Source organism: Daphnia pulicaria, chromosome 7 (assembly GCF_021234035.1).
Source record: "Daphnia pulicaria isolate SC F1-1A chromosome 7, SC_F0-13Bv2, whole genome shotgun sequence".
Taxonomy (NCBI): Eukaryota; Metazoa; Arthropoda; class Branchiopoda; order Diplostraca; family Daphniidae; genus Daphnia; species Daphnia pulicaria.
The window spans coordinates 14871331-14898226 of NC_060919.1; the positions used below are offsets into that span (position 1 = coordinate 14871331).

General features: G+C 39.1%; 6 protein-coding genes and 6 long non-coding RNA genes across 24 annotated transcripts; 6 read left to right on the forward strand and 6 right to left on the reverse strand.

Moving 5' to 3' along the window:
- Positions 1–387: 387 nt before the first annotated feature.
- LOC124350866 lies at positions 388–3353 on the forward strand. 4 transcript variants are annotated; one of them, XR_006921211.1, is made up of 10 exons: positions 388–487; positions 583–716; positions 813–947; positions 1005–1093; positions 1187–1326; positions 1418–1696; positions 2338–2469; positions 2784–2920; positions 2998–3088; positions 3212–3353. It is a non-coding gene; the product is annotated as an uncharacterized LOC124350866 (long non-coding RNA). The 4 variants fall into 4 exon arrangements; XR_006921210.1 differs by lacking the exon at positions 388–487 and having other exon boundaries at positions 494–716; positions 1187–1359; XR_006921209.1 differs by lacking the exon at positions 388–487 and having other exon boundaries at positions 494–716.
- On the reverse strand, positions 3147–4022 carry LOC124350778 (protein spaetzle-like). The gene is made up of 2 exons (XM_046801609.1): positions 3917–4022; positions 3147–3808 (listed from the first exon to the last, which is right to left on the reverse strand). The coding sequence occupies exons 1-2, from the start codon at positions 3932–3934 to the stop codon at positions 3206–3208; spliced, it is 621 nt and encodes a 206-aa protein (XP_046657565.1). The 5' UTR covers positions 3935–4022; the 3' UTR covers positions 3147–3205.
- Positions 4023–4424: 402 nt separating this feature from the next.
- On the forward strand, positions 4425–7849 carry LOC124350760 (neurotrophin 1-like). Its single transcript, XM_046801591.1, has 6 exons — positions 4425–4532; positions 4649–4858; positions 4932–5868; positions 5966–6174; positions 6240–6329; positions 7751–7849. The coding sequence occupies exons 1-3, from the start codon at positions 4518–4520 to the stop codon at positions 5406–5408; spliced, it is 702 nt and encodes a 233-aa protein (XP_046657547.1). The 5' UTR covers positions 4425–4517; the 3' UTR covers positions 5409–5868; positions 5966–6174; positions 6240–6329; positions 7751–7849.
- On the reverse strand, positions 6583–7206 carry LOC124348769 (alpha carbonic anhydrase 8-like). The gene has a single exon (XM_046799043.1). The coding sequence runs from the start codon at positions 7204–7206 to the stop codon at positions 6583–6585; it is 624 nt and encodes a 207-aa protein (XP_046654999.1).
- Positions 7850–8218: 369 nt separating the features above from the next.
- Positions 8219–10461, forward strand: LOC124350851. Of its 4 annotated transcripts, XR_006921167.1 has the most exons (8): positions 8219–8231; positions 8297–8466; positions 8575–8720; positions 8818–9161; positions 9228–9473; positions 9538–9667; positions 9781–9942; positions 10024–10461. It is a non-coding gene; the product is annotated as an uncharacterized LOC124350851 (long non-coding RNA). The 4 variants fall into 4 exon arrangements; XR_006921165.1 differs by having other exon boundaries at positions 9776–10461; XR_006921164.1 differs by having other exon boundaries at positions 9781–10461.
- A 502-nt stretch (positions 10462–10963) lies between these two features.
- LOC124350859 lies at positions 10964–13222 on the reverse strand. 4 transcript variants are annotated; one of them, XR_006921196.1, is made up of 6 exons: positions 13100–13222; positions 12899–13034; positions 12693–12773; positions 12450–12633; positions 12126–12385; positions 10964–11322 (listed from the first exon to the last, which is right to left on the reverse strand). It is a non-coding gene; the product is annotated as an uncharacterized LOC124350859 (long non-coding RNA). The 4 variants fall into 4 exon arrangements; XR_006921193.1 differs by having other exon boundaries at positions 12714–12818; XR_006921194.1 differs by having other exon boundaries at positions 12693–12818.
- Positions 13223–13291: 69 nt separating this feature from the next.
- Positions 13292–15603, forward strand: LOC124350873. 2 transcript variants are annotated; one of them, XR_006921224.1, is made up of 7 exons: positions 13292–13391; positions 13456–13592; positions 13648–13775; positions 13856–13971; positions 14031–14135; positions 14200–14431; positions 15244–15603. It is a non-coding gene; the product is annotated as an uncharacterized LOC124350873 (long non-coding RNA). The 2 variants fall into 2 exon arrangements; XR_006921223.1 differs by having other exon boundaries at positions 13294–13391; positions 13671–13775; positions 15244–15602.
- Positions 15604–16104: 501 nt separating this feature from the next.
- LOC124350849 lies at positions 16105–18347 on the reverse strand. 3 transcript variants are annotated; one of them, XR_006921163.1, is made up of 8 exons: positions 18335–18347; positions 18100–18269; positions 17846–17991; positions 17405–17748; positions 17093–17338; positions 16899–17028; positions 16624–16785; positions 16105–16542 (listed from the first exon to the last, which is right to left on the reverse strand). It is a non-coding gene; the product is annotated as an uncharacterized LOC124350849 (long non-coding RNA). The 3 variants fall into 3 exon arrangements; XR_006921161.1 differs by having other exon boundaries at positions 16105–16785; XR_006921162.1 differs by having other exon boundaries at positions 16105–16790.
- Positions 18348–18716: 369 nt separating this feature from the next.
- LOC124350759 (neurotrophin 1-like) lies at positions 18717–22141 on the reverse strand. The gene is made up of 6 exons (XM_046801590.1): positions 22034–22141; positions 21708–21917; positions 20698–21634; positions 20392–20600; positions 20237–20326; positions 18717–18815 (listed from the first exon to the last, which is right to left on the reverse strand). Exons 1-3 carry the CDS (start codon positions 22046–22048, stop codon positions 21158–21160), a joined length of 702 nt encoding a protein of 233 aa, XP_046657546.1. The 5' UTR covers positions 22049–22141; the 3' UTR covers positions 18717–18815; positions 20237–20326; positions 20392–20600; positions 20698–21157.
- Positions 19360–19983, forward strand: LOC124348770 (alpha carbonic anhydrase 8-like). Its single transcript, XM_046799044.1, has one exon. It carries the CDS (start codon positions 19360–19362, stop codon positions 19981–19983), a length of 624 nt encoding a protein of 207 aa, XP_046655000.1.
- A 402-nt stretch (positions 22142–22543) lies between the features above and the next one.
- LOC124350780 (protein spaetzle-like) lies at positions 22544–23419 on the forward strand. The gene is made up of 2 exons (XM_046801610.1): positions 22544–22649; positions 22758–23419. The coding sequence occupies exons 1-2, from the start codon at positions 22632–22634 to the stop codon at positions 23358–23360; spliced, it is 621 nt and encodes a 206-aa protein (XP_046657566.1). The 5' UTR covers positions 22544–22631; the 3' UTR covers positions 23361–23419.
- On the reverse strand, positions 23213–23763 carry LOC124350921. Its single transcript, XR_006921281.1, has 3 exons — positions 23646–23763; positions 23478–23568; positions 23213–23354 (listed from the first exon to the last, which is right to left on the reverse strand). It is a non-coding gene; the product is annotated as an uncharacterized LOC124350921 (long non-coding RNA).
- Positions 23764–26896: the final 3133 nt, after the last annotated feature.

A 26896-nucleotide genomic window follows, 5' to 3' on the forward strand; every position in this document is an offset into this window, starting at 1 on the left:
GCTGATGGTATAACAAAATGGAATCAATAAAAAAGAAAATAAAAATCGGGAAATTGTTAATTGTTTCTTTTCTTTTTTTCAAAAAGCCAATCGAAATTCCGAGGGGAACCAGCAATTGTGAAATTCGGCGATGCAAAATGAAACCCACCACATCGCCACTCATGGGAACTTGAGAAGGGAAGTTGTTTTATTTTTCTTGACAAAAAAAAATGTTAATTTGTTTCGTAATATTTTTGTGTTTGAATTTTCAACCTGATTATTCGCACTCATTGTTGTTGCATTTTAGCATGTAGTTGGAAATGTCACCGCTAGATGCGCCCTTTGCTTCAGTTGGAAATGGGAGATGGAAAACGTGTGTAGCTCGCCGGCCTAATAGTTAAGTATAAGCTGTAGGTTCAGACGTTCAGTTAAGTTCATTTCATTGGTTCATTGAAGCATCAACCATGCGAGTCGTGTCAATTGTTAATAGAGAATAGTTTAAAAAAAGGTTTATAATAATATCGACACGATATCCATAGTGGGAATAAATTCCATGTGGAAAGCCTTTCCATGAATTATTAAGTAAAGCAACTTGTCGTTTAGGACGGTTATGGAAAAAATTGGAAGTAACACAAGACGCTTTGTCATAGAGTCTATTGCCGTTTCGAACTTTCGATTCATTGTCTGGTTCAGCATTAATTCGTTGTGCGTTTGTGTAAATTGCATTGTGATGTAAAGTAAGTAGTTGAGATAGAGTGAATAATTGCTATCACATGATCACATCACAATCAAAATATCTAATTGACCATTCATTTTTTCAACTTGAATCATAGATGGAGGGAAAAACATCCACTTGGAAAGACAAAGGAATTTGAGATTGACAATCCAAAATTTGGAGGTTCATATAATTCTTTGAGATTCCTGACTCGGGAGAAGTCATGAACAAGCTGCTATTAAAGCCAAATAAAGTAAGTTCTTCCTTTTAATAGAATTATTCTGATTTTACGAAATCTTATTCTTAACAGCCGAGATTTCTACTCGACAGGTCAATGAATGAGTTCTATACTGTCAGAAGTCAAGTCAATTACCCCAAGCTTCAAACACCCTACAGAAGGTATATCTTAACTCATACATGTGGGATAGTGCTAAGTCCGAAGTTGAGTAGCCATAGCTAATGAAACAAATTTGCTTTTTCCACACTGTGCAGTGGCTCAGAACAATAGGATGCACATTTCTCTTTCAAATTTGCAGAATGCAGTCTTCCTGCTGGATTAGGTTGAGAAATTTAGGCAGGTGCCCATCCATATCTTTAGAGAAAATAATGTGGCGGCGCGATCAACTCTCCTGGTCATCGTTTTTTTTTAAATTTTTATTAATAATGTAGAAAGGCAAAATGTTAACATTACGAATTGGTTTGATTCATTTATTTATTCTACAGGTTTAGTCGATTAGCCAAACGTGAATGCGACAAGAGCAGATTTCCGTTCGACATGGGAAAACTGGACTTACTATTTTCCATCGACTCAGCAATTTGGGACAGCCATGTTGGGGCAGTCATGTTTGAAATAAAGTTGAAGGATGGTCAGCTGGATTAGCAGGCTTGCTTGTATGGAACATCTAGAAAAGATGGAGAATAAAAGCTAGCTACTACTCCAACATGATTAAGGAGCTACTTGAGTTGGATTACTGCTGCTGATGCTGGACGCGTCATTTAAAGGTATGACCTAGTTAAACTTCGGCTTTTGATGATCGAAAATTTTGCCAGTCAGACCACAGTCAACTATTATCAAGTTTTTTTATGGCATTTTTATTCCTATTGTTTGGTAAGATTATTCTTGCTCCATATAGTCATCTCAGGTGAACTACTATGATTACAGGAAACTATTGATTACTCTAAGCGTTTATTGTGATGGACTGACAGGTGGCAGCATGTTTTGATGGAGTTAGAGCATTCGACAATATTAGCCTAAACATAAACGTTAGAAAACGCTGCTTTTCTGGTTTCGTATTGACTTGAATATCGTATTGATTGAAGTTTCGCTAACCAATACGAAAAACAACACAATTTGTTCTGTGACACGTAAGAATAAGCTCGCCCTATTTTACTACTTACTAGCGACTGCGTTGCATATGCTCAAGCTTGTTAAACGGTTTTACAACGATTCGTTAGATTTTGTCTTAAATGTTTTGCGCTATGATTTAGAATTATTTTTTTCAAGTAATCCTTATTTGGAGTAAAAAGTAATTTTGTATGTGTTATTACAGATAGTGCTACTAACTTATATCTTTAGGTTTAATACCCGATTTTTGTTTTACCACTAAACGTTTTTCAATTTTTACGAATTTTTAATCACCAAGGAATAATCCAGCGGATCGCAATCTTCCCGGAAGTTGGAAATCATCCTCCAGTACTCAACTGTTTTCTGCTTGTACAATGTATAGTCCTGGAATCCCATTGGAGTATTGCACCACCACCAGTACAACGTTTCGGTAAGTCCTAACTTAGGGCTTAGTTTGACCTAATTTATTCCGATTTTGATAATAACAACCGGACGGCACGCAATATGTCCCATAGGTGTGTTGCCCTCCTCGACTATCCCTCAACAACTAAAAGAAAAGATATACAGGGATAAAAACGGGGCTATATTAGACCTATAACTTGTTGCTCTTTTGTATGGGAGATTATATCTTGTTCGTTTTTTCCCCTATACGTTCTTATAAACGACCAGAACAGACCAGAATTTTATTCTCTGGCTCTCGCAGTGCTTTTGTAACGATTTTCCCTATTGCTTATTTTCAAAAAGGAAAACAGAGGAGAAATGATAGAATGAAGGCTCGAAATATTGATGAGACAAGGTGTCAACTGTTCTCTCGCCAGCCTTTAGCGTCGTTATCAACATTAAACCTCTTAGCGCATCTCCTCTGCCGAGTTAGTTAAAGGGTATTTAATGTCGTTCAAAAAAATTAAACAGGCCTTTTCGTTCATGGTTTGCCATCTCTCTTACCGGTCTATTACAGCAGTAGCCAACGTTCGAGTACTACGGCGTACGAGAATGTCCCACGTCTTACGATGATAACAGATCTGACATCCCCAACGAATTTATCTCAGGTTATTTTTTTAAATGTTTAAAATGCCGCGCATATCAATTGTTAGTAGTGGAGTCGAAATTATGTAGCAAAAATCCATATTATTTATTGTGTTATTTATGTAGTCATAATTTGAACTTTAAAGGTGAAAAGCTCCAACGACGCATCCGCACGATCCGGGCAACTTGAATTTTTCAATGGCGAAAGGGAAAGTGTAGTCTTTTGGGTTGTAGACCAAGAAGCGATGGAAAATATTTTTCTGGACGCACTTGGACTCGTAGCAGGACGGGACCAAGGGGCAGGTGGTTCCCACGACCACGTCGCATTCTTCAATTCGAGCGGTTTGCGTGTACTTGATGCCGTAAGACTCGACGCCGTTGACGATGGTCCGCCACTTGCCGTCGACGTTGATGGCCCGGAAAGGACGGACGTAATCGGTGGAACTCGGGCAAAGGTAAATCTCGTCGTTTAACTTGTCCAATTCGTCGACTGAATTCTCAGTGTTGGCCAGTTTGTCCTTGTAGAAAGCCACGACGGCCTGGTAGTGTTGGTCCAGGGCTTGTTGCACTTCGTGTTGGGGATATTCAGAGTCTTCCAGGCACCAGGACTTGGTCGTGTTTTTGGCGCAGTGCGGAATCTCGACGTATTCGTACTTGGGCTGGGCACCGTAGGGAGGAGGAGCTTTGTAGTGGCTGGGCTCAGGATCGGAGAAAACGCCAATCACCATCAGCGAAGCAATAATCTGGGTTTTTAAAAAAGATTAATCATTCGTAGGTTTCTATTTTTCAGAAAATATTAACACCCGAATAATATTTCTCGATTAAAAACAATCAAAAACAAAACAACTTACAGTCAATTTGATGGACATTCTGTTAGCCAGTGTTAGATATTTTATTTGTTTCAGTTATCTGCTCAGAATACGACTGATTCAAAAAACAAACCAGGAAAGCTTTATATACAAGTTTTGTCTTCACGGCTGCGTATGTTGCACCCTTTCCGTTCTGATTGGCTGACCATCTCTATTTACGCGCGATAGGTAGAAATGAGGTGAACCGCAATTTGCCTAAACCAATTTAAATGTTACCTTATGCAATGCTGATGGAGTAATTCAAATTATTTAGTGTGGTAATAACTTTGACGCGTAATCAACTAGTTGCTGTAGAGCTGTTGTGGTAATTGAGTTGCTTTCAATCACAATTGCAGCTTCCATTGGAAACATAAAGGAAAGTGAGTTCGTTCAGGTGAGAATAGGTTTACCACGAGTGAAACTGAAAATAAGTCGAAATAAGTAAACTCGACCGTCTGAATGCAATTGAGGGCATTTTTCACTGAATTGGTGGAGACGTATAAAAAACCCTCGTCCTTTGACTAATCTGCATCAGTTTGCAACTGATAATCAACAGTACAGCTTGTTAATTCACTCAGTTGCATTCACGAAAAGCACAATCGAAATGAAAACTGTTATAGTAAGTTATAGCTTTATCGCAAATGGAAATAAAAGTGCGATTAATTTATTCTACAATCGATTGTTGATCAACCTCTTTAACGTCATCATAATTTCACAATTTTTAAATATTTACAGTTATGCATCAGTGCCATCTTGCTTGCTGGAGTGTTTGCCGATCCAGAGGCAGCTGCTGAACCCCAAAAATATCCCAAACCACCCTATCCAGCAGCTTATGGCCAGAAGTACAACAATTACTGCAACCCGCGAAAGGCACCAACCTGCGCCAAAACCGGCACTGAAACTTTTTGTCTGAAAGACACTGAATACCCAGAGAAAGAAGTCAAGGTAAGTTAAATTCTCACTTTGACTCACCTCTCAAACTGTTTCATTTACTTTTGTCTTATTGATTTCGATTCAGTACGCCATCGATTACGACCCGTTGGTGCTGAAGAAATACGCCGATGTTGCTGATCAGTCGGCCGATAATTTGGTCGATGGACTGACCTCTTTGGCTGAGGCGCACTTCGACTACTCCAACTACAAAGGCAAATTCTTCGAGAAGGGCCACTGGTCTGGTGACGAGGGATACATCTGCCCTAGCGACGTCGTTTATGCTCGCCCACTCCGGGCAGTGAATGTCGATGGAGAATGGCGGGTCATCGTCCAAGAAAACGCCTGGCCCGGATACACCCAGACTCAACGCGTCGAAAAATGTTTGTTCCCCGGTGCATCTTGTCGCACCTTGGCCCCTTGTTTCGGCAGCAAATGTCTGCAAAAATATGTTTACCAGCGGATGCTTTCCTTCGATCCCTGCGATCCCCAGAAGGGAATCTTCATCGACATCTACAAGTTGCCATCAGCCTGCTCTTGCCACATTCCCGGTAAACTCCACTGACTAAATTAATTTTCCCGAATGAAATTCCTTCGTGATGTTCATTTAATTTAAAACTGTCATGTGGTACTTACGATGATAACTTAACTCACACTTGTCTTAAAATAACATAACTTGAATCTATCAATTTGAAATTCTGCTCTTGTATTTCATTTGGTTGACATTGTGAAATCTGAAGAGTATTATTACCAAATCATACCGAGGAATTTCAGAATAAAAATGGATAGGTTTGGCCTCCTCTAAAGAAAAGTTTTAAATATTTTATATTTGAAATTGAATTGAAAGAAGTAGGTAGCCAAGTTTTCGCCAATGTGTTCCAGGGTTCGATGGAGAAAAAAATGATTTAGTTCTTCGAAATTGTTTTCACTCCATTATTGACCCACTCGCGTACTGTATGGAATTTTAAAACATCAAACAATCTTCAATATCACTACCACAAGATTTTTAGGACTTATGCAACTCGGTAATATTTTTTAGAGCGAAAATAAATTTTATGTGTAGTTTAGTGGAATTCCTCAATTCACTTCTTAACTTCTGATTTATTTTTCGTGTGCTTACAGACTCAAATGGTGATTGACAGTAATGTGGAAACGCTGCATCAGCTCCTCCCAATAAAATGCCCGTAAAATGCATCGACAACCAGCAACAAAAGAAAGCTAACTTAAAATTTTAACTTTAACCCAAAATTTTTTAACTTAACTAACTTTAAAATTTCCTCGAAATCAAAATCGAGCAGCTTATTAATGCTAAAAATTCTGAATATTTCCCGGTAAGTCTTATCTGGTCCTGTTAAAAAATTGCTTGAATTTGTAATGGTTTCCTATTTTCACTAAGGGTGATGGGACGAGCATTTCGAAGACAAGTTATTTACTATTTCGTTTCTTTCAACAATGGAGCGAATAAGGAGTCAACACAATCATTTTCGTAAGAGATCTTTAAAAAAATGTTTATTGATAGCATCCAGAATGCATTATTGATTAAGTATAGTTATTCTATTAGAATAATTTTATAGTCATTCTCAGTTCAATTATTCTTCCTCTTCGGGTCATATTTTTTCATGTCAAACTTCCTGAACCATTTCCTCTTCTCTTTTAACCTCTTCCAGTTCCTTCTCTCCCTTCCAGTATATCTCTAACCACTCCTCCGTTGCAATACTACAGATCCATTTCTTGCGGTTTTACGGCAGACAACAACAAAAGAAAAACCAAAGGGTATTTCTGCATATCTTTTTCCAGGAAATCTTGTTTGAAGATTTTTTGGCCTGCTTAGGTGTCCGTTCTTCTTTCCCGCCACCAGTAAGACCTTCTGATTGTGGTTTTTCAGCAGCGACCGGAAGCTTTGGAGCCTCAGCGGAAGTCGCCTTGGACGAAGATATTTCCGGTACCGTGGACGGTTTACCTAAAGCCTCTGCTGGTCTGGCTACAGAGTTTTGGGCAACAGCCGGTACAATTTTTGGTGGTATTGGTACCGGTCCGTTCGATCTGGCCGGAAAAATACTCTTGGAAGTTGCAGGGCTTTTTTGTGGAGAGGATGATCCCTGACTGACCGGAGTAACTGATTCAGATGTTGCTTTTATCGGAGATGGTTTAACAGGAGCTGCCGATTTGTCTTCAGATGCTGGGCTAACATGTTCCGTTTTGGGGGAAGCGGGAGCCACTTTAGGTCTGGGAGGAGCCGGAATCGTTTTCTTAGTAGGAACTAGTCTGGCAGCCGGGGCTGGTTTTACAAGAATCTTTTTGGGATCTGGTATTGATGATAAATTTGCCGGTGGTGGCGTAGGTGAATCATTACTTTTTTTCATTTTTGATAAGTAATACTCTTTAGAATTTTATGTTTTCTTCATCATATATAGAGGAGAACATCCGTTAGCGATCTGGCAAGATTTCAAACACACTCGATTTACTAGATATTAACATAATTTCATTAAATTTCTTCGCCAAAATAATCTTCAGCTGATTATCATGTATTTTCAAATATTGTTCAAACATGAGAGCAATTTTTTGTGGTACAGAAATGTTTAAATGTCATAATAATTACCCAACTTTGTTTTTTGTTGTGGCTGTTTTTACTTCGGTTTAGAAGGCAACCCAGCTAAGAGTTAGGTAGAGTTTTATTTCTTACAGGTAAATTTGTGTAAATTTGTAAATAACATAGATAATTTCCTTGTCCCATTGCTGCTCAGAGTTTCAGTGACATGAAGAGTGTGAAGTGCACCTGCAATGTGTATGTACATGTACCAGATCTGTACATGAAAACATATATGTACATGAGTACAGATGTATAATAGGAAACAATTTTATTTTTTGAATCCATACAGCCAATAATCATTTTATTCTTTCCAACAGATGTGCAAACACGAATGTTATGAATTTCGTTTTGGGGTCAATGGAGTTGGCGCTGGTTGCCGTTACTGGCCTTTTGCGACGTCTTGATATCAGTTTGGATTGGAATAATAGCTCTGGACTCTGGGGAATCCTCACTTATACTCGAGGTAACTTTGCAGTCAACATATGTGAGGAGTTTTAGATTCGTTACATTTTAAGATTTTTTGCATATTTTCGTTGTGTTTTTTGCAAGTTTGTCTTTACGAACGCTTGAAGGTCACGAGAAACATTACGTAAAACTGGCATGTGGTGGTTTAGAGGTTGGGTGAGAACGACACGTGTTTCAACATTATCAAGCAGGTACAATAACCGAAAGGGTTAAGCTATTTGGTATTCATTTTGATATTGGTTTTTGTCGTTTTTGTAGACCCATCCCCAGCAACGTCACCTGCAGAAGGAAAGGCCAGTTTGCATTTCAATCGAAGGTCATGGAGATCATTACGTAAAACCTTTCATGCAGTGGTGTAGAGGTTGGGTGAGAACGGGACCTTTCGCATCATTATCAAGAAGGTAAAATAACCGCAAGGCTTAAGAGGAGGGGTGAGAAAAAGTCGTATAAAAGGCGAGAGAAAAGATGTCAGGGATCAGTCGAGCGAGTATCTCCGACACGGCAACAACTGCAGTGCACTTTTGCAATCAGCTCTCAGCTATCTGCCATCATCAGTTCTTAATCATGGGTAAATTGTCTGTATGGAGTTATGTATCGATTTCTATGTTTTTTTCTCTGTGTCAAAATGCCAGTTTTTGTTGCATATTGATTTTTAATTATTTTGTTTATTGTCTAGTTGTATACAAGGAGAAAGAAAAGGCGAAAGAAATCAGTCGAGTGAGCATCTCCGATATGCAATGAGTTGCGGTGCACAGCAGCAACTGCAGTGCACTATTTTACACCAACTGCATTCTTCGTCGAGGTGCTAGTTTTAAATCATGGGTAAACATTTTTAACTTGGGTTGTGAATCAACTCTCTTATTATATTTGTTAACATGCCAGTTATATTTTCACATTAATGTTCAAATTAATTGTCTAGTAAACTTTGGCGTCGCGTGCTGCTGTTGGGTGTTGTATAGTTGACGGCTGGTTCAGCCATGGTGTACCAATGTCTCCTGGGTATGGTGGACAACAAATCGCAACGCCGCCACCTTACTACACAACATACGACACGACCAGTTGCTTCACCAAGGCCCCCAAGTACTACACCACCAAGGCTTAACATTATTGTACCAAAACTTATGCTGCCTGAGCTACTACACCGAAGCCCCGAAGCATTATTCTTCCCCGAGGTACACAACCAGAGGTTCGAGTACTACAGCGATGCACCGGAGTACTGCACCACCAAGGCACCGGAGTACTGCACTACCACATATTTCATGGGTAAATATTCTGTTACGTGGAGGTTTAAATATTCTAATTGTTAAATATCAAAATTATTTACTCTAGTTCTTAGAAAAGATGAAACAAATCAGTCATCTCCGACACGACAACATCAATTGCAGTGCCAAGGCTTAGTATTACACCACAATTTATGTTGCCCCGAGACTCTACACCAAAGCGCCTAAGTGCTATATCGAGGTCACTAATTACTACACCACCAAGGCACCGGATTACTACACTAAACATACGCTGCTCCAGCTTATTACACCGAGGCTCCCCAACACTACACCGGAGTACTACTACATATCATGGGTAAATATTCTGTTGCGTGGAGTTTTAATATGCCAACTACTAATACACATTATTTACTGTCTAGTCGTATGAAAGGAGAGAAAAGGTGGAAGAATTCAGCAACCGAGTGAGCATTTCTGTTACAGCAACAGGAACTGCCGTGCACTAGTTGTCATCATCTTCATTCTTCGTCGCGTTACAAGTGTTTAATAAAGGTAAAAATTTTTCTATACAGTTGTTAGTTGTGAATCAACTCAACTTTTATTCTATTTGTTAATATACCAGTACCATACTTGAATATTAATGTTTGAATTTATAAATAGTCTAGTTAACTATGGTGGCGTGCTGCTGTTGGGTGTTGTATCGTTGATGGCTGGGTCGACCACTGGTGTGTTGATTTCTCCTGGGTATGGCGGGCATGAACAACAACATACGCAACAACCGGTCACTACACTGAGGCCCCCAAGTTCTACACCACCAAGGCTCCAGAGTATTACACCACAGTTTATGTTGGTCCGAGCTATTGGCAGAAGCTCCGAAGTATTTTTCTTTCTTTTTTTCGCACCACCAGAGTACTACACCACGCAGGCACCACCAGAGTACTACACCACGCAGGCACCACCAGAGTACTACACCACGCAGGCACTGGCATGGTAAACCGAAGCTCCAGATTACTACACTGCAACCTACGCTGCTCTAAAGTACTCTGATGCTCCAAAGTACTACACCACCAAGGAATCCGAGCATACAACACTATTACGCTTCTACCACCTGCTACATCGAAGCTCCGAAATCAGTACTCTGCCTCGAGTTACCACACCACTAAGGCAGCCGATAATATTACACTACGATCCTGCAATTTTCTACTAGGAATTATCTAAATACTAAAGCCGAAATTTCTACTTGAGGTTATTTATATTTGTCGGTTATTTACATGGTCGATGTGAATGGCCACTGGGAACTAATTGTTGATCTTTAATGACAAAATAAAATTCTTTATGCGGATAAATCTTTTGTAAGACTTTTGCCAGTAACTTCAAGCCTGTCAACTGCGACAGGTGTATTGGTGTTGGATTTCTTCAAGGCCCATATGCTGAGTTGTGAAATGTTTGTTCAATGTTTTAGAGGTGACTACTGTCTTAGTCACTCTGCATACGGACATGTTCTTGTGGTTTGATGGTGATGTTTCAAGGGTAAGTTACAAAAGTAACTTGTAACTGATGATTTTTTTCAAATCTTATAAATGTTAATCAAGTGGCTAACGTTGTAAAAATGAAAGACTTTGCAGTTGACAAAAATATATTGATAAAATTCCTAAACAAGACTTGGTATAATATAAACTACAATCAACAAAAAACTTAAGAATTGTGTTATATTGTCCCACCTCCACCCACAATTCCACCACATTTTTAAGTCACATGCATACATACATACATACATACAATTAAGTTAACCCATTGGCTGCCACGCCATACAACCCGTAAGTTGCTCTCTACTAATCTACGCGCCACGTCTGAAGGACCCATGACCAAGTGGGACTTGCCATTGCTGACAAGTCCGGGCTGACACGGTGACAGGAGAAGGCCCATCACCGTATCGACAAGGGGGGAGAGGGGGTGCATTGCCTGAAACAGGCGCCTTGCGGCAAGTTTTGGGCTTGGCGACTCTCCGAACCCGCGGCTTGTAAACCACGAGACCGAACAGCGCGACCCGTGCTAAGGAACTAGAGGAGAACAAAGGCGTGGCAGCCAACGGGTTAACTAACACTGACACAAACATATTACCAACAACAAATGATGATCCACGCCGACATTTTGGTGATACCGGTGACGTTTTGGTGTCCATCTTCTCGATGTTTCCTCTGCATTACCTGAATAAAGACAAAACAATTATTATTTAGTGACATGCCAATAAAGTTACATAATACAGATAGAAACAATAATCAGGTTTTCCAGCTCAAATATTTAAAGATGCGATTTTTTAACTTAAAATCAAACTTGCAATATTGAGAACTGTAAACTGAACAAAGCTCACTTGCTATTTTTTTGAAAAAATACCGGAAGTATACCGGAAGTAACCACAGCTCCTCAACCTTTGAGCTGTCGTCAAAATAACCCACATATTCGTGATCTCCATGAAATTTGGGGTCGATTAGATGTGATTTAAACGAAATCCAAAATTTGGCCAAAATCGAGAATTTTCCTGAACTATAGTTCAGGAAAATTTTCAAAACCGGAAGTACGAAATCGTACAAAAAAAAACATGAACTTTAACACAAATTTGACGAGGATCACGAATATGTAGTTCATTTGCTCCTCGAATGAATATTTACTGAACTACTGGCTGAAATGAGCAAACCGGAAGTAGAAAAAAAAATCTCATTATCAAAAATCTTACAAGTGAGCTTTGTTGGAGGAATAGTAATCGTCAGTTTTCACTAAATATTTCAACAAATTAACTGTCGATAAATGTTTAAAGAGATGTTCAAAGTAACTGAAATTGACTGTTTTGACAGCTAAAAATTATCAAAGCCATCTAGCGTTAGAAAAAAGAAACGTCCAAGTAAAACTTTGTTTGCGCGTAAGAAAGCCCTGATTTTGGAAAGTATTACACAGACAGTGAGTTTAACGCTACTAGACTATTACCTACGAAAATAAGTCAATTGTTGGGTACCTGGGCATAATCCCGTGGTGAGTGACTAAGGTGTGTAACAGCGGACGGAAGCGATCACTGAAGTGATCCAGAAAATCGCCAAGTCGCCAGTAAAGTAAAGCAAATTGAGTTTAGAAGCAGTGAAGCTAGAGCGTGCGTCACGAAGATAAGGATGGAGAAGAACGCTGATGGAAGTCCCTCTTCCGTCATGGGCAAAGGTCAGCATTGGGACAAGAGATCCCGTGCCAGGACCACACGTTTTTATATAGAAACTGCGTGCTCTGTAAAATAAAATGTTTTACATTAATAAAAATATAAAAAAGAATAAAGCATATCAATCTTTACCTTTTCTAAGATAACACTGAATTGTTCATGATGAAAAAACCGTAAAAATGGAATTCACTGCAACCAACAGCATTAGAACTTCACATGTTGAGATGAATTTCCTGATACTCAAGAAAGTGTCATGAAGTATTGCAGTAGCATGGTGATAGGTGGTTCACTTCACACTCTTCATGTCACTGAAACTCTAAGTGGAAACGGGATAAAGGAATTCTCTAAATTATTTACAAATTTACACAAATTTACCTGTCAGAAATAAAACTGTACCTATCTCTTAGCTGGGTTGCCTTCTAAAAAGAAGTAAAAACATCAACAACAACAAACATGCTGTTACAGGGTACGCCACCAAAATTGTGAGATTCAGAAAAGATCCTATGGGCTATGGTTCAAGAATACCTATGTTACATGAAAATCTGAATTGTAATGGTCTAGTAGCAGTAATGGGGAAATACCTTATCTCTACACATTTGTATTCCAAAATATGGGTGCTTCAAACATGAGTTTTAGGCTTTTGACTGCATGAGGATCTAATGGATAGAAATGGACTCAGCGCTAAGTCAACTTGTTGGAATGACTGACAGTATGCATCTAGAATTTGGAGGAATAAGTTGGTACAATATAAAAATAAGAAAACTATATCAAGATAAACCTACATAAGATACGAAGTTCAATTTGGTATTTGATATCACAGGAATATAAGTATTAATTAGCTATAATTTGTTTCGTCTTTTTCGCCTCGTTTCACGATGTAACAACAAAGGCGACACTAGCGCCATCTAGTAATGTGTTTTGAATCCTAATTCCTAAGTAGGTAACTAGATGTGGCTAGTGTCGCCTTTGTTGTTGTTACATCGTGAAACGAGGAGAAAAAGACGAAACAAATTATAGCTAATTAATACTTATATTCCTGTGATATCAAATACCAAATTGAACTTCGTATCTTATGTAGGTTTATTTTATATAGTTTCCTTATTTTTTTACTGTACAATCTTATTTCTCCAAATTCTAGATGCATACTGTCAGTCATTCCAACAAGTTGACTTAGCGCTGAGTCAATTTCCATCAGATTAGACCCTCATGTTGTCAAAAGCCAAATTCTCATGTTTGAAGCCCACATGTAGTGGAAGACAAATGTGCAGAGATAAGGTATTTTCCCATTACTGCTACCAGACCATACAATTAAGATTTTCTTATAACATAGGTATCCTTGCACATGAACCATAGGATCTTTTCTGAATCTCACAATTTTGGTGGTGTACCCTGCAACAGCATGTTTGTTGTTGTTGATGTTTTTACTTCTGTTTAGGAGGCAATATAGCTAAGAGAAAGGTACAGTTTTATTTCTCATAAGTAAATTTATGTCTGTTTGTAAATAATAAAGAGAATTCCCTTGTCCCTTTGCTACTTAGAGTTTCAGTGACATGAAGAGTGTGGAGTGAATAACCTGCCATGTGTATTGCACATGTACGGGATCTGCTTGAAGAAAGTCAAAAGCCTTACTAAATTCATCACCCATATGATAAAGGTAAGCATCAATACCAAATATCACCATGCTACTGCAACAATTCATGACACTTTTTTAAGCATCAGGAAATTTATCTCAACATGAGGAGTAAGGCTGTTGGTTGTTGTGATTTCCTTTTTTATGGTTTATTCATCATGAAAATTGCAGTGTGCTTCTTAGCAAAGGTCAAGATTGATATGCTTATTAACTGTTATATTTCCATTAATGTAATAGATTTTATTTTTACAGGGCATGTAAGAGATCCTTAAGCCAATGCTGTTCATTGTCCATGACGGAAGAGGGACTTCAACCTACGTTCTGCTACATCCTTATCTTCCTGACGTACGCTCATCCAGCTTCACTGCTTCAGTGCTTCTTATGCTGCAAAACAAATTTTCTTGCTTCAATGGCGAGTTGGATCACTTCAGTTGCTGTGAGCCTGCGACACACCTGCAATCACTCACCACGGGATTATGGCCAGGTACCGGGCAATTGACTTATTTTCATAGATTATCTACTAGTTATCTATATGCGTTAAACTCTCTGTCTGTGTAATACTTTCCAAAATCAGGGCTTTCTTACGCGCAAACAAAGTTTTACTTGGACGTTTCTTTTTTCTAACGCTAGATGGCTTTGATAATTTTTAGCTGTCAAAACAGTCAATTTCAGTTACTTTGAACATCTCTTTAAACATTTATCGACAGTTAATTTGTTGAAATATTTAGTGAAAACTGACGATTACTATTCCTCCAATAAAGCTCACTTGTAAGATTTTTGATAATGAGATTTTTTTTCTACTTCCGGTTTGCTCATTTCAGCCAGTAGTTCAGTAAATATTCATTCGAGGAGCAAATGAACTACATATTCGTGATCCTCGTCAAATTTGTGTTAAAGTTCATGTTTTTTTTTGTACGATTTCGTACTTCCGGTTTTGAAAATTTTCCTGAACTATATAGTTCAGGAAAATTCTCGATTTTGGCCAAATTTTGGATTTCGTTTAAATCACATCTAATCGACCCCAAATTTCATGGAGATCACGAATATGTGGGTTATTTTGACGACAGCTCAATGGTTGAGGAGCTGTGGTTACTTCCGGTATACTTCCGGTATTTTTTCAAAAAAATAGCAAGTGAGCTTTGTTCAGTTTACAGTTCTCAATATTGCAAGTTTGATTTTAAGTTAAAAAATCGCATCTTTAAATATTTGAGCTGGAAAACCTGATTATTGTTTCTATCTGTATTATGTAACTTTATTGGCATGTCACTAAATAATAATTGTTTTGTCTTTATTCAGGTAATGCAGAGGAAACATCGAGAAGATGGACACCAAAACGTCACCGGTATCACCAAAATGTCGGCGTGGATCATCATTTGTTGTTGGTAATATGTTTGTGTCAGTGTTAGTTAACCCGTTGGCTGCCACGCCTTTGTTCTCCTCTAGTTCCTTAGCACGGGTCGCGCTGTTCGGTCTCGTGGTTTACAAGCCGCGGGTTCGGAGAGTCGCCAAGCCCAAAACTTGCCGCAAGGCGCCTGTTTCAGGCAATGCACCCCCTCTCCCCCCTTGTCGATACGGTGATGGGCCTTCTCCTGTCACCGTGTCAGCCCGGACTTGTCAGCAATGGCAAGTCCCACTTGGTCATGGGTCCTTCAGACGTGGCGCGTAGATTAGTAGAGAGCAACTTACGGGTTGTATGGCGTGGCAGCCAATGGGTTAACTTAATTGTATGTATGTATGTATGTATGCATGTGACTTAAAAATGTGGTGGAATTGTGGGTGGAGGTGGGACAATATAACACAATTCTTAAGTTTTTTGTTGATTGTAGTTTATATTATACCAAGTCTTGTTTAGGAATTTTATCAATATATTTTTGTCAACTGCAAAGTCTTTCATTTTTACAACGTTAGCCACTTGATTAACATTTATAAGATTTGAAAAAAATCATCAGTTACAAGTTACTTTTGTAACTTACCCTTGAAACATCACCATCAAACCACAAGAACATGTCCGTATGCAGAGTGACTAAGACAGTAGTCACCTCTAAAACATTGAACAAACATTTCACAACTCAGCATATGGGCCTTGAAGAAATCCAACACCAATACACCTGTCGCAGTTGACAGGCTTGAAGTTACTGGCAAAAGTCTTACAAAAGATTTATCCGCATAAAGAATTTTATTTTGTCATTAAAGATCAACAATTAGTTCCCAGTGGCCATTCACATCGACCATGTAAATAACCGACAAATATAAATAACCTCAAGTAGAAATTTCGGCTTTAGTATTTAGATAATTCCTAGTAGAAAATTGCAGGATCGTAGTGTAATATTATCGGCTGCCTTAGTGGTGTGGTAACTCGAGGCAGAGTACTGATTTCGGAGCTTCGATGTAGCAGGTGGTAGAAGCGTAATAGTGTTGTATGCTCGGATTCCTTGGTGGTGTAGTACTTTGGAGCATCAGAGTACTTTAGAGCAGCGTAGGTTGCAGTGTAGTAATCTGGAGCTTCGGTTTACCATGCCAGTGCCTGCGTGGTGTAGTACTCTGGTGGTGCCTGCGTGGTGTAGTACTCTGGTGGTGCCTGCGTGGTGTAGTACTCTGGTGGTGCGAAAAAAAGAAAGAAAAATACTTCGGAGCTTCTGCCAATAGCTCGGACCAACATAAACTGTGGTGTAATACTCTGGAGCCTTGGTGGTGTAGAACTTGGGGGCCTCAGTGTAGTGACCGGTTGTTGCGTATGTTGTTGTTCATGCCCGCCATACCCAGGAGAAATCAACACACCAGTGGTCGACCCAGCCATCAACGATACAACACCCAACAGCAGCACGCCACCATAGTTAACTAGACTATTTATAAATTCAAACATTAATATTCAAGTATGGTACTGGTATATTAACAAATAGAATAAAAGTTGAGTTGATTCACAACTAACAACTGTATAGAAAAATTTTTACCTTTATTAAACACTTGTAACGCGACGAAGAATGAAGATGATGACAACTAGTGCACGGCAGTTCCTGTTGCTGTAACAGAAATGCTCACTCGGTTGCTGAATTCTTCCACCTTTTCTCTCCTTTCATACGACTAGACAGTAAATAATGTGTATTAGTAGTTGGCATATTAAAACTCCACGCAACAGAATATTTACCCATGATATGTAGTAGTACTCCGGTGTAGTGTTGGGGAGCCTCGGTGTAATAAGCTGGAGCAGCGTATGTTTAGTGTAGTAATCCGGTGCCTTGGTGGTGTAGTAATTAGTGACCTCGATATAGCACTTAGGCGCTTTGGTGTAGAGTCTCGGGGCAACATAAATTGTGGTGTAATACTAAGCCTTGGCACTGCAATTGATGTTGTCGTGTCGGAGATGACTGATTTGTTTCATCTTTTCTAAGAACTAGAGTAAATAATTTTGATATTTAACAATTAGAATATTTAAACCTCCACGTAACAGAATATTTACCCATGAAATATGTGGTAGTGCAGTACTCCGGTGCCTTGGTGGTGCAGTACTCCGGTGCATCGCTGTAGTACTCGAACCTCTGGTTGTGTACCTCGGGGAAGAATAATGCTTCGGGGCTTCGGTGTAGTAGCTCAGGCAGCATAAGTTTTGGTACAATAATGTTAAGCCTTGGTGGTGTAGTACTTGGGGGCCTTGGTGAAGCAACTGGTCGTGTCGTATGTTGTGTAGTAAGGTGGCGGCGTTGCGATTTGTTGTCCACCATACCCAGGAGACATTGGTACACCATGGCTGAACCAGCCGTCAACTATACAACACCCAACAGCAGCACGCGACGCCAAAGTTTACTAGACAATTAATTTGAACATTAATGTGAAAATATAACTGGCATGTTAACAAATATAATAAGAGAGTTGATTCACAACCCAAGTTAAAAATGTTTACCCATGATTTAAAACTAGCACCTCGACGAAGAATGCAGTTGGTGTAAAATAGTGCACTGCAGTTGCTGCTGTGCACCGCAACTCATTGCATATCGGAGATGCTCACTCGACTGATTTCTTTCGCCTTTTCTTTCTCCTTGTATACAACTAGACAATAAACAAAATAATTAAAAATCAATATGCAACAAAAACTGGCATTTTGACACAGAGAAAAAAACATAGAAATCGATACATAACTCCATACAGACAATTTACCCATGATTAAGAACTGATGATGGCAGATAGCTGAGAGCTGATTGCAAAAGTGCACTGCAGTTGTTGCCGTGTCGGAGATACTCGCTCGACTGATCCCTGACATCTTTTCTCTCGCCTTTTATACGACTTTTTCTCACCCCTCCTCTTAAGCCTTGCGGTTATTTTACCTTCTTGATAATGATGCGAAAGGTCCCGTTCTCACCCAACCTCTACACCACTGCATGAAAGGTTTTACGTAATGATCTCCATGACCTTCGATTGAAATGCAAACTGGCCTTTCCTTCTGCAGGTGACGTTGCTGGGGATGGGTCTACAAAAACGACAAAAACCAATATCAAAATGAATACCAAATAGCTTAACCCTTTCGGTTATTGTACCTGCTTGATAATGTTGAAACACGTGTCGTTCTCACCCAACCTCTAAACCACCACATGCCAGTTTTACGTAATGTTTCTCGTGACCTTCAAGCGTTCGTAAAGACAAACTTGCAAAAAACACAACGAAAATATGCAAAAAATCTTAAAATGTAACGAATCTAAAACTCCTCACATATGTTGACTGCAAAGTTACCTCGAGTATAAGTGAGGATTCCCCAGAGTCCAGAGCTATTATTCCAATCCAAACTGATATCAAGACGTCGCAAAAGGCCAGTAACGGCAACCAGCGCCAACTCCATTGACCCCAAAACGAAATTCATAACATTCGTGTTTGCACATCTGTTGGAAAGAATAAAATGATTATTGGCTGTATGGATTCAAAAAATAAAATTGTTTCCTATTATACATCTGTACTCATGTACATATATGTTTTCATGTACAGATCTGGTACATGTACATACACATTGCAGGTGCACTTCACACTCTTCATGTCACTGAAACTCTGAGCAGCAATGGGACAAGGAAATTATCTATGTTATTTACAAATTTACACAAATTTACCTGTAAGAAATAAAACTCTACCTAACTCTTAGCTGGGTTGCCTTCTAAACCGAAGTAAAAACAGCCACAACAAAAAACAAAGTTGGGTAATTATTATGACATTTAAACATTTCTGTACCACAAAAAATTGCTCTCATGTTTGAACAATATTTGAAAATACATGATAATCAGCTGAAGATTATTTTGGCGAAGAAATTTAATGAAATTATGTTAATATCTAGTAAATCGAGTGTGTTTGAAATCTTGCCAGATCGCTAACGGATGTTCTCCTCTATATATGATGAAGAAAACATAAAATTCTAAAGAGTATTACTTATCAAAAATGAAAAAAAGTAATGATTCACCTACGCCACCACCGGCAAATTTATCATCAATACCAGATCCCAAAAAGATTCTTGTAAAACCAGCCCCGGCTGCCAGACTAGTTCCTACTAAGAAAACGATTCCGGCTCCTCCCAGACCTAAAGTGGCTCCCGCTTCCCCCAAAACGGAACATGTTAGCCCAGCATCTGAAGACAAATCGGCAGCTCCTGTTAAACCATCTCCGATAAAAGCAACATCTGAATCAGTTACTCCGGTCAGTCAGGGATCATCCTCTCCACAAAAAAGCCCTGCAACTTCCAAGAGTATTTTTCCGGCCAGATCGAACGGACCGGTACCAATACCACCAAAAATTGTACCGGCTGTTGCCCAAAACTCTGTAGCCAGACCAGCAGAGGCTTTAGGTAAACCGTCCACGGTACCGGAAATATCTTCGTCCAAGGCGACTTCCGCTGAGGCTCCAAAGCTTCCGGTCGCTGCTGAAAAACCACAATCAGAAGGTCTTACTGGTGGCGGGAAAGAAGAACGGACACCTAAGCAGGCCAAAAAATCTTCAAACAAGATTTCCTGGAAAAAGATATGCAGAAATACCCTTTGGTTTTTCTTTTGTTGTTGTCTGCCGTAAAACCGCAAGAAATGGATCTGTAGTATTGCAACGGAGGAGTGGTTAGAGATATACTGGAAGGGAGAGAAGGAACTGGAAGAGGTTAAAAGAGAAGAGGAAATGGTTCAGGAAGTTTGACATGAAAAAATATGACCCGAAGAGGAAGAATAATTGAACTGAGAATGACTATAAAATTATTCTAATAGAATAACTATACTTAATCAATAATGCATTCTGGATGCTATCAATAAACATTTTTTTAAAGATCTCTTACGAAAATGATTGTGTTGACTCCTTATTCGCTCCATTGTTGAAAGAAACGAAATAGTAAATAACTTGTCTTCGAAATGCTCGTCCCATCACCCTTAGTGAAAATAGGAAACCATTACAAATTCAAGCAATTTTTTAACAGGACCAGATAAGACTTACCGGGAAATATTCAGAATTTTTAGCATTAATAAGCTGCTCGATTTTGATTTCGAGGAAATTTTAAAGTTAGTTAAGTTAAAAAATTTTGGGTTAAAGTTAAAATTTTAAGTTAGCTTTCTTTTGTTGCTGGTTGTCGATGCATTTTACGGGCATTTTATTGGGAGGAGCTGATGCAGCGTTTCCACATTACTGTCAATCACCATTTGAGTCTGTAAGCACACGAAAAATAAATCAGAAGTTAAGAAGTGAATTGAGGAATTCCACTAAACTACACATAAAATTTATTTTCGCTCTAAAAAATATTACCGAGTTGCATAAGTCCTAAAAATCTTGTGGTAGTGATATTGAAGATTGTTTGATGTTTTAAAATTCCATACAGTACGCGAGTGGGTCAATAATGGAGTGAAAACAATTTCGAAGAACTAAATCATTTTTTTCTCCATCGAACCCTGGAACACATTGGCGAAAACTTGGCTACCTACTTCTTTCAATTCAATTTCAAATATAAAATATTTAAAACTTTTCTTTAGAGGAGGCCAAACCTATCCATTTTTATTCTGAAATTCCTCGGTATGATTTGGTAATAATACTCTTCAGATTTCACAATGTCAACCAAATGAAATACAAGAGCAGAATTTCAAATTGATAGATTCAAGTTATGTTATTTTAAGACAAGTGTGAGTTAAGTTATCATCGTAAGTACCACATGACAGTTTTAAATTAAATGAACATCACGAAGGAATTTCATTCGGGAAAATTAATTTAGTCAGTGGAGTTTACCGGGAATGTGGCAAGAGCAGGCTGATGGCAACTTGTAGATGTCGATGAAGATTCCCTTCTGGGGATCGCAGGGATCGAAGGAAAGCATCCGCTGGTAAACATATTTTTGCAGACATTTGCTGCCGAAACAAGGGGCCAAGGTGCGACAAGATGCACCGGGGAACAAACATTTTTCGACGCGTTGAGTCTGGGTGTATCCGGGCCAGGCGTTTTCTTGGACGATGACCCGCCATTCTCCATCGACATTCACTGCCCGGAGTGGGCGAGCATAAACGACGTCGCTAGGGCAGATGTATCCCTCGTCACCAGACCAGTGGCCCTTCTCGAAGAATTTGCCTTTGTAGTTGGAGTAGTCGAAGTGCGCCTCAGCCAAAGAGGTCAGTCCATCGACCAAATTATCGGCCGACTGATCAGCAACATCGGCGTATTTCTTCAGCACCAACGGGTCGTAATCGATGGCGTACTGAATCGAAATCAATAAGACAAAAGTAAATGAAACAGTTTGAGAGGTGAGTCAAAGTGAGAATTTAACTTACCTTGACTTCTTTCTCTGGGTATTCAGTGTCTTTCAGACAAAAAGTTTCAGTGCCGGTTTTGGCGCAGGTTGGTGCCTTTCGCGGGTTGCAGTAATTGTTGTACTTCTGGCCATAAGCTGCTGGATAGGGTGGTTTGGGATATTTTTGGGGTTCAGCAGCTGCCTCTGGATCGGCAAACACTCCAGCAAGCAAGATGGCACTGATGCATAACTGTAAATATTTAAAAATTGTGAAATTATGATGACGTTAAAGAGGTTGATCAACAATCGATTGTAGAATAAATTAATCGCACTTTTATTTCCATTTGCGATAAAGCTATAACTTACTATAACAGTTTTCATTTCGATTGTGCTTTTCGTGAATGCAACTGAGTGAATTAACAAGCTGTACTGTTGATTATCAGTTGCAAACTGATGCAGATTAGTCAAAGGACGAGGGTTTTTTATACGTCTCCACCAATTCAGTGAAAAATGCCCTCAATTGCATTCAGACGGTCGAGTTTACTTATTTCGACTTATTTTCAGTTTCACTCGTGGTAAACCTATTCTCACCTGAACGAACTCACTTTCCTTTATGTTTCCAATGGAAGCTGCAATTGTGATTGAAAGCAACTCAATTACCACAACAGCTCTACAGCAACTAGTTGATTACGCGTCAAAGTTATTACCACACTAAATAATTTGAATTACTCCATCAGCATTGCATAAGGTAACATTTAAATTGGTTTAGGCAAATTGCGGTTCACCTCATTTCTACCTATCGCGCGTAAATAGAGATGGTCAGCCAATCAGAACGGAAAGGGTGCAACATACGCAGCCGTGAAGACAAAACTTGTATATAAAGCTTTCCTGGTTTGTTTTTTGAATCAGTCGTATTCTGAGCAGATAACTGAAACAAATAAAATATCTAACACTGGCTAACAGAATGTCCATCAAATTGACTGTAAGTTGTTTTGTTTTTGATTGTTTTTAATCGAGAAATATTATTCGGGTGTTAATATTTTCTGAAAAATAGAAACCTACGAATGATTAATCTTTTTTAAAAACCCAGATTATTGCTTCGCTGATGGTGATTGGCGTTTTCTCCGATCCTGAGCCCAGCCACTACAAAGCTCCTCCTCCCTACGGTGCCCAGCCCAAGTACGAATACGTCGAGATTCCGCACTGCGCCAAAAACACGACCAAGTCCTGGTGCCTGGAAGACTCTGAATATCCCCAACACGAAGTGCAACAAGCCCTGGACCAACACTACCAGGCCGTCGTGGCTTTCTACAAGGACAAACTGGCCAACACTGAGAATTCAGTCGACGAATTGGACAAGTTAAACGACGAGATTTACCTTTGCCCGAGTTCCACCGATTACGTCCGTCCTTTCCGGGCCATCAACGTCGACGGCAAGTGGCGGACCATCGTCAACGGCGTCGAGTCTTACGGCATCAAGTACACGCAAACCGCTCGAATTGAAGAATGCGACGTGGTCGTGGGAACCACCTGCCCCTTGGTCCCGTCCTGCTACGAGTCCAAGTGCGTCCAGAAAAATATTTTCCATCGCTTCTTGGTCTACAACCCAAAAGACTACACTTTCCCTTTCGCCATTGAAAAATTCAAGTTGCCCGGATCGTGCGGATGCGTCGTTGGAGCTTTTCACCTTTAAAGTTCAAATTATGACTACATAAATAACACAATAAATAATATGGATTTTTGCTACATAATTTCGACTCCACTACTAACAATTGATATGCGCGGCATTTTAAACATTTAAAAAAATAACCTGAGATAAATTCGTTGGGGATGTCAGATCTGTTATCATCGTAAGACGTGGGACATTCTCGTACGCCGTAGTACTCGAACGTTGGCTACTGCTGTAATAGACCGGTAAGAGAGATGGCAAACCATGAACGAAAAAGCCTGTTTAATTTTTTTGAACGACATTAAATACCCTTTAACTAACTCGGCAGAGGAGATGCGCTAAGAGGTTTAATGTTGATAACGACGCTAAAGGCTGGCGAGAGAACAGTTGACACCTTGTCTCATCAATATTTCGAGCCTTCATTCTATCATTTCTTCTCTGTTTTCCTTTTTGAAAATAAGCAATAGGGAAAATCGTTACAAAAGCACTGCGAGAGCCAGAGAATAAAATTCTGGTCTGTTCTGGTCGTTTATAAGAACGTATAGGGGAAAAAACGAACAAGATATAATCTCCCATACAAAAGAGCAACAAGTTATAGGTCTAATATAGCCCCGTTTTTATCCCTGTATATCTTTTCTTTTAGTTGTTGAGGGATAGTCGAGGAGGGCAACACACCTATGGGACATATTGCGTGCCGTCCGGTTGTTATTATCAAAATCGGAATAAATTAGGTCAAACTAAGCCCTAAGTTAGGACTTACCGAAACGTTGTACTGGTGGTGGTGCAATACTCCAATGGGATTCCAGGACTATACATTGTACAAGCAGAAAACAGTTGAGTACTGGAGGATGATTTCCAACTTCCGGGAAGATTGCGATCCGCTGGATTATTCCTTGGTGATTAAAAATTCGTAAAAATTGAAAAACGTTTAGTGGTAAAACAAAAATCGGGTATTAAACCTAAAGATATAAGTTAGTAGCACTATCTGTAATAACACATACAAAATTACTTTTTACTCCAAATAAGGATTACTTGAAAAAAATAATTCTAAATCATAGCGCAAAACATTTAAGACAAAATCTAACGAATCGTTGTAAAACCGTTTAACAAGCTTGAGCATATGCAACGCAGTCGCTAGTAAGTAGTAAAATAGGGCGAGCTTATTCTTACGTGTCACAGAACAAATTGTGTTGTTTTTCGTATTGGTTAGCGAAACTTCAATCAATGCGATATTCAAGTCAATACGAAACCAGAAAAGCAGCGTTTTCTAACGTTTATGTTTAGGCTAATATTGTCGAATGCTCTAACTCCATCAAAACATGCTGCCACCTGTCAGTCCATCACAATAAACGCTTAGAGTAATCAATAGTTTCCTGTAATCATAGTAGTTCACCTGAGATGACTATATGGAGCAAGAATAATCTTACCAAACAATAGGAATAAAAATGCCATAAAAAAACTTGATAATAGTTGACTGTGGTCTGACTGGCAAAATTTTCGATCATCAAAAGCCGAAGTTTAACTAGGTCATACCTTTAAATGACGCGTCCAGCATCAGCAGCAGTAATCCAACTCAAGTAGCTCCTTAATCATGTTGGAGTAGTAGCTAGCTTTTATTCTCCATCTTTTCTAGATGTTCCATACAAGCAAGCCTGCTAATCCAGCTGACCATCCTTCAACTTTATTTCAAACATGACTGCCCCAACATGGCTGTCCCAAATTGCTGAGTCGATGGAAAATAGTAAGTCCAGTTTTCCCATGTCGAACGGAAATCTGCTCTTGTCGCATTCACGTTTGGCTAATCGACTAAACCTGTAGAATAAATAAATGAATCAAACCAATTCGTAATGTTAACATTTTGCCTTTCTACATTATTAATAAAAATTAAAAAAAAAACGATGACCAGGAGAGTTGATCGCGCCGCCACATTATTTTCTCTAAAGATATGGATGGGCACCTGCCTAAATTTCTCAACCTAATCCAGCAGGAAGACTGCATTCTGCAAATTTGAAAGAGAAATGTGCATCCTATTGTTCTGAGCCACTGCACAGTGTGGAAAAAGCAAATTTGTTTCATTAGCTATGGCTACTCAACTTCGGACTTAGCACTATCCCACATGTATGAGTTAAGATATACCTTCTGTAGGGTGTTTGAAGCTTGGGGTAATTGACTTGACTTCTGACAGTATAGAACTCATTCATTGACCTGTCGAGTAGAAATCTCGGCTGTTAAGAATAAGATTTCGTAAAATCAGAATAATTCTATTAAAAGGAAGAACTTACTTTATTTGGCTTTAATAGCAGCTTGTTCATGACTTCTCCCGAGTCAGGAATCTCAAAGAATTATATGAACCTCCAAATTTTGGATTGTCAATCTCAAATTCCTTTGTCTTTCCAAGTGGATGTTTTTCCCTCCATCTATGATTCAAGTTGAAAAAATGAATGGTCAATTAGATATTTTGATTGTGATGTGATCATGTGATAGCAATTATTCACTCTATCTCAACTACTTACTTTACATCACAATGCAATTTACACAAACGCACAACGAATTAATGCTGAACCAGACAATGAATCGAAAGTTCGAAACGGCAATAGACTCTATGACAAAGCGTCTTGTGTTACTTCCAATTTTTTCCATAACCGTCCTAAACGACAAGTTGCTTTACTTAATAATTCATGGAAAGGCTTTCCACATGGAATTTATTCCCACTATGGATATCGTGTCGATATTATTATAAACCTTTTTTTAAACTATTCTCTATTAACAATTGACACGACTCGCATGGTTGATGCTTCAATGAACCAATGAAATGAACTTAACTGAACGTCTGAACCTACAGCTTATACTTAACTATTAGGCCGGCGAGCTACACACGTTTTCCATCTCCCATTTCCAACTGAAGCAAAGGGCGCATCTAGCGGTGACATTTCCAACTACATGCTAAAATGCAACAACAATGAGTGCGAATAATCAGGTTGAAAATTCAAACACAAAAATATTACGAAACAAATTAACATTTTTTTTTGTCAAGAAAAATAAAACAACTTCCCTTCTCAAGTTCCCATGAGTGGCGATGTGGTGGGTTTCATTTTGCATCGCCGAATATCACAATTGGTTCCCCTCGGAATTTCGATTGGCTTTTAAAAAAAAAAAGAAAAGAAACAATTAACAATTTTCCCGATTTTTATTTGCTTTCTTATTGATTCCATTTTGTTATATCATCAGCTGCCCAAGAACCATAAAAAAGAAGAGATGGCGCCACGACACACCAGGGGGAGCTCAACTACTCTTTCGTTCTTCTTCTTCTTCTTCTCGTTTTTATCGGGCGCGGTGGAGTTTGATGCGAGGCGGAGCACAAAATCCCGCGGGATCTACGAGGCCAAAAACGAAGTCAAATAGGATGCATATGTAAATCTGATATTGTCGACCGAATGTATTATTTAATGTTGCCATGAAATAAAATAAACATCCAGGCTTGCAAGTTGCTAAAAGACAAGGCTAAAAGTAAACGAAAAACAAGTTTGTTATTACTCATTTTTTTGTTATACTCACCCGAA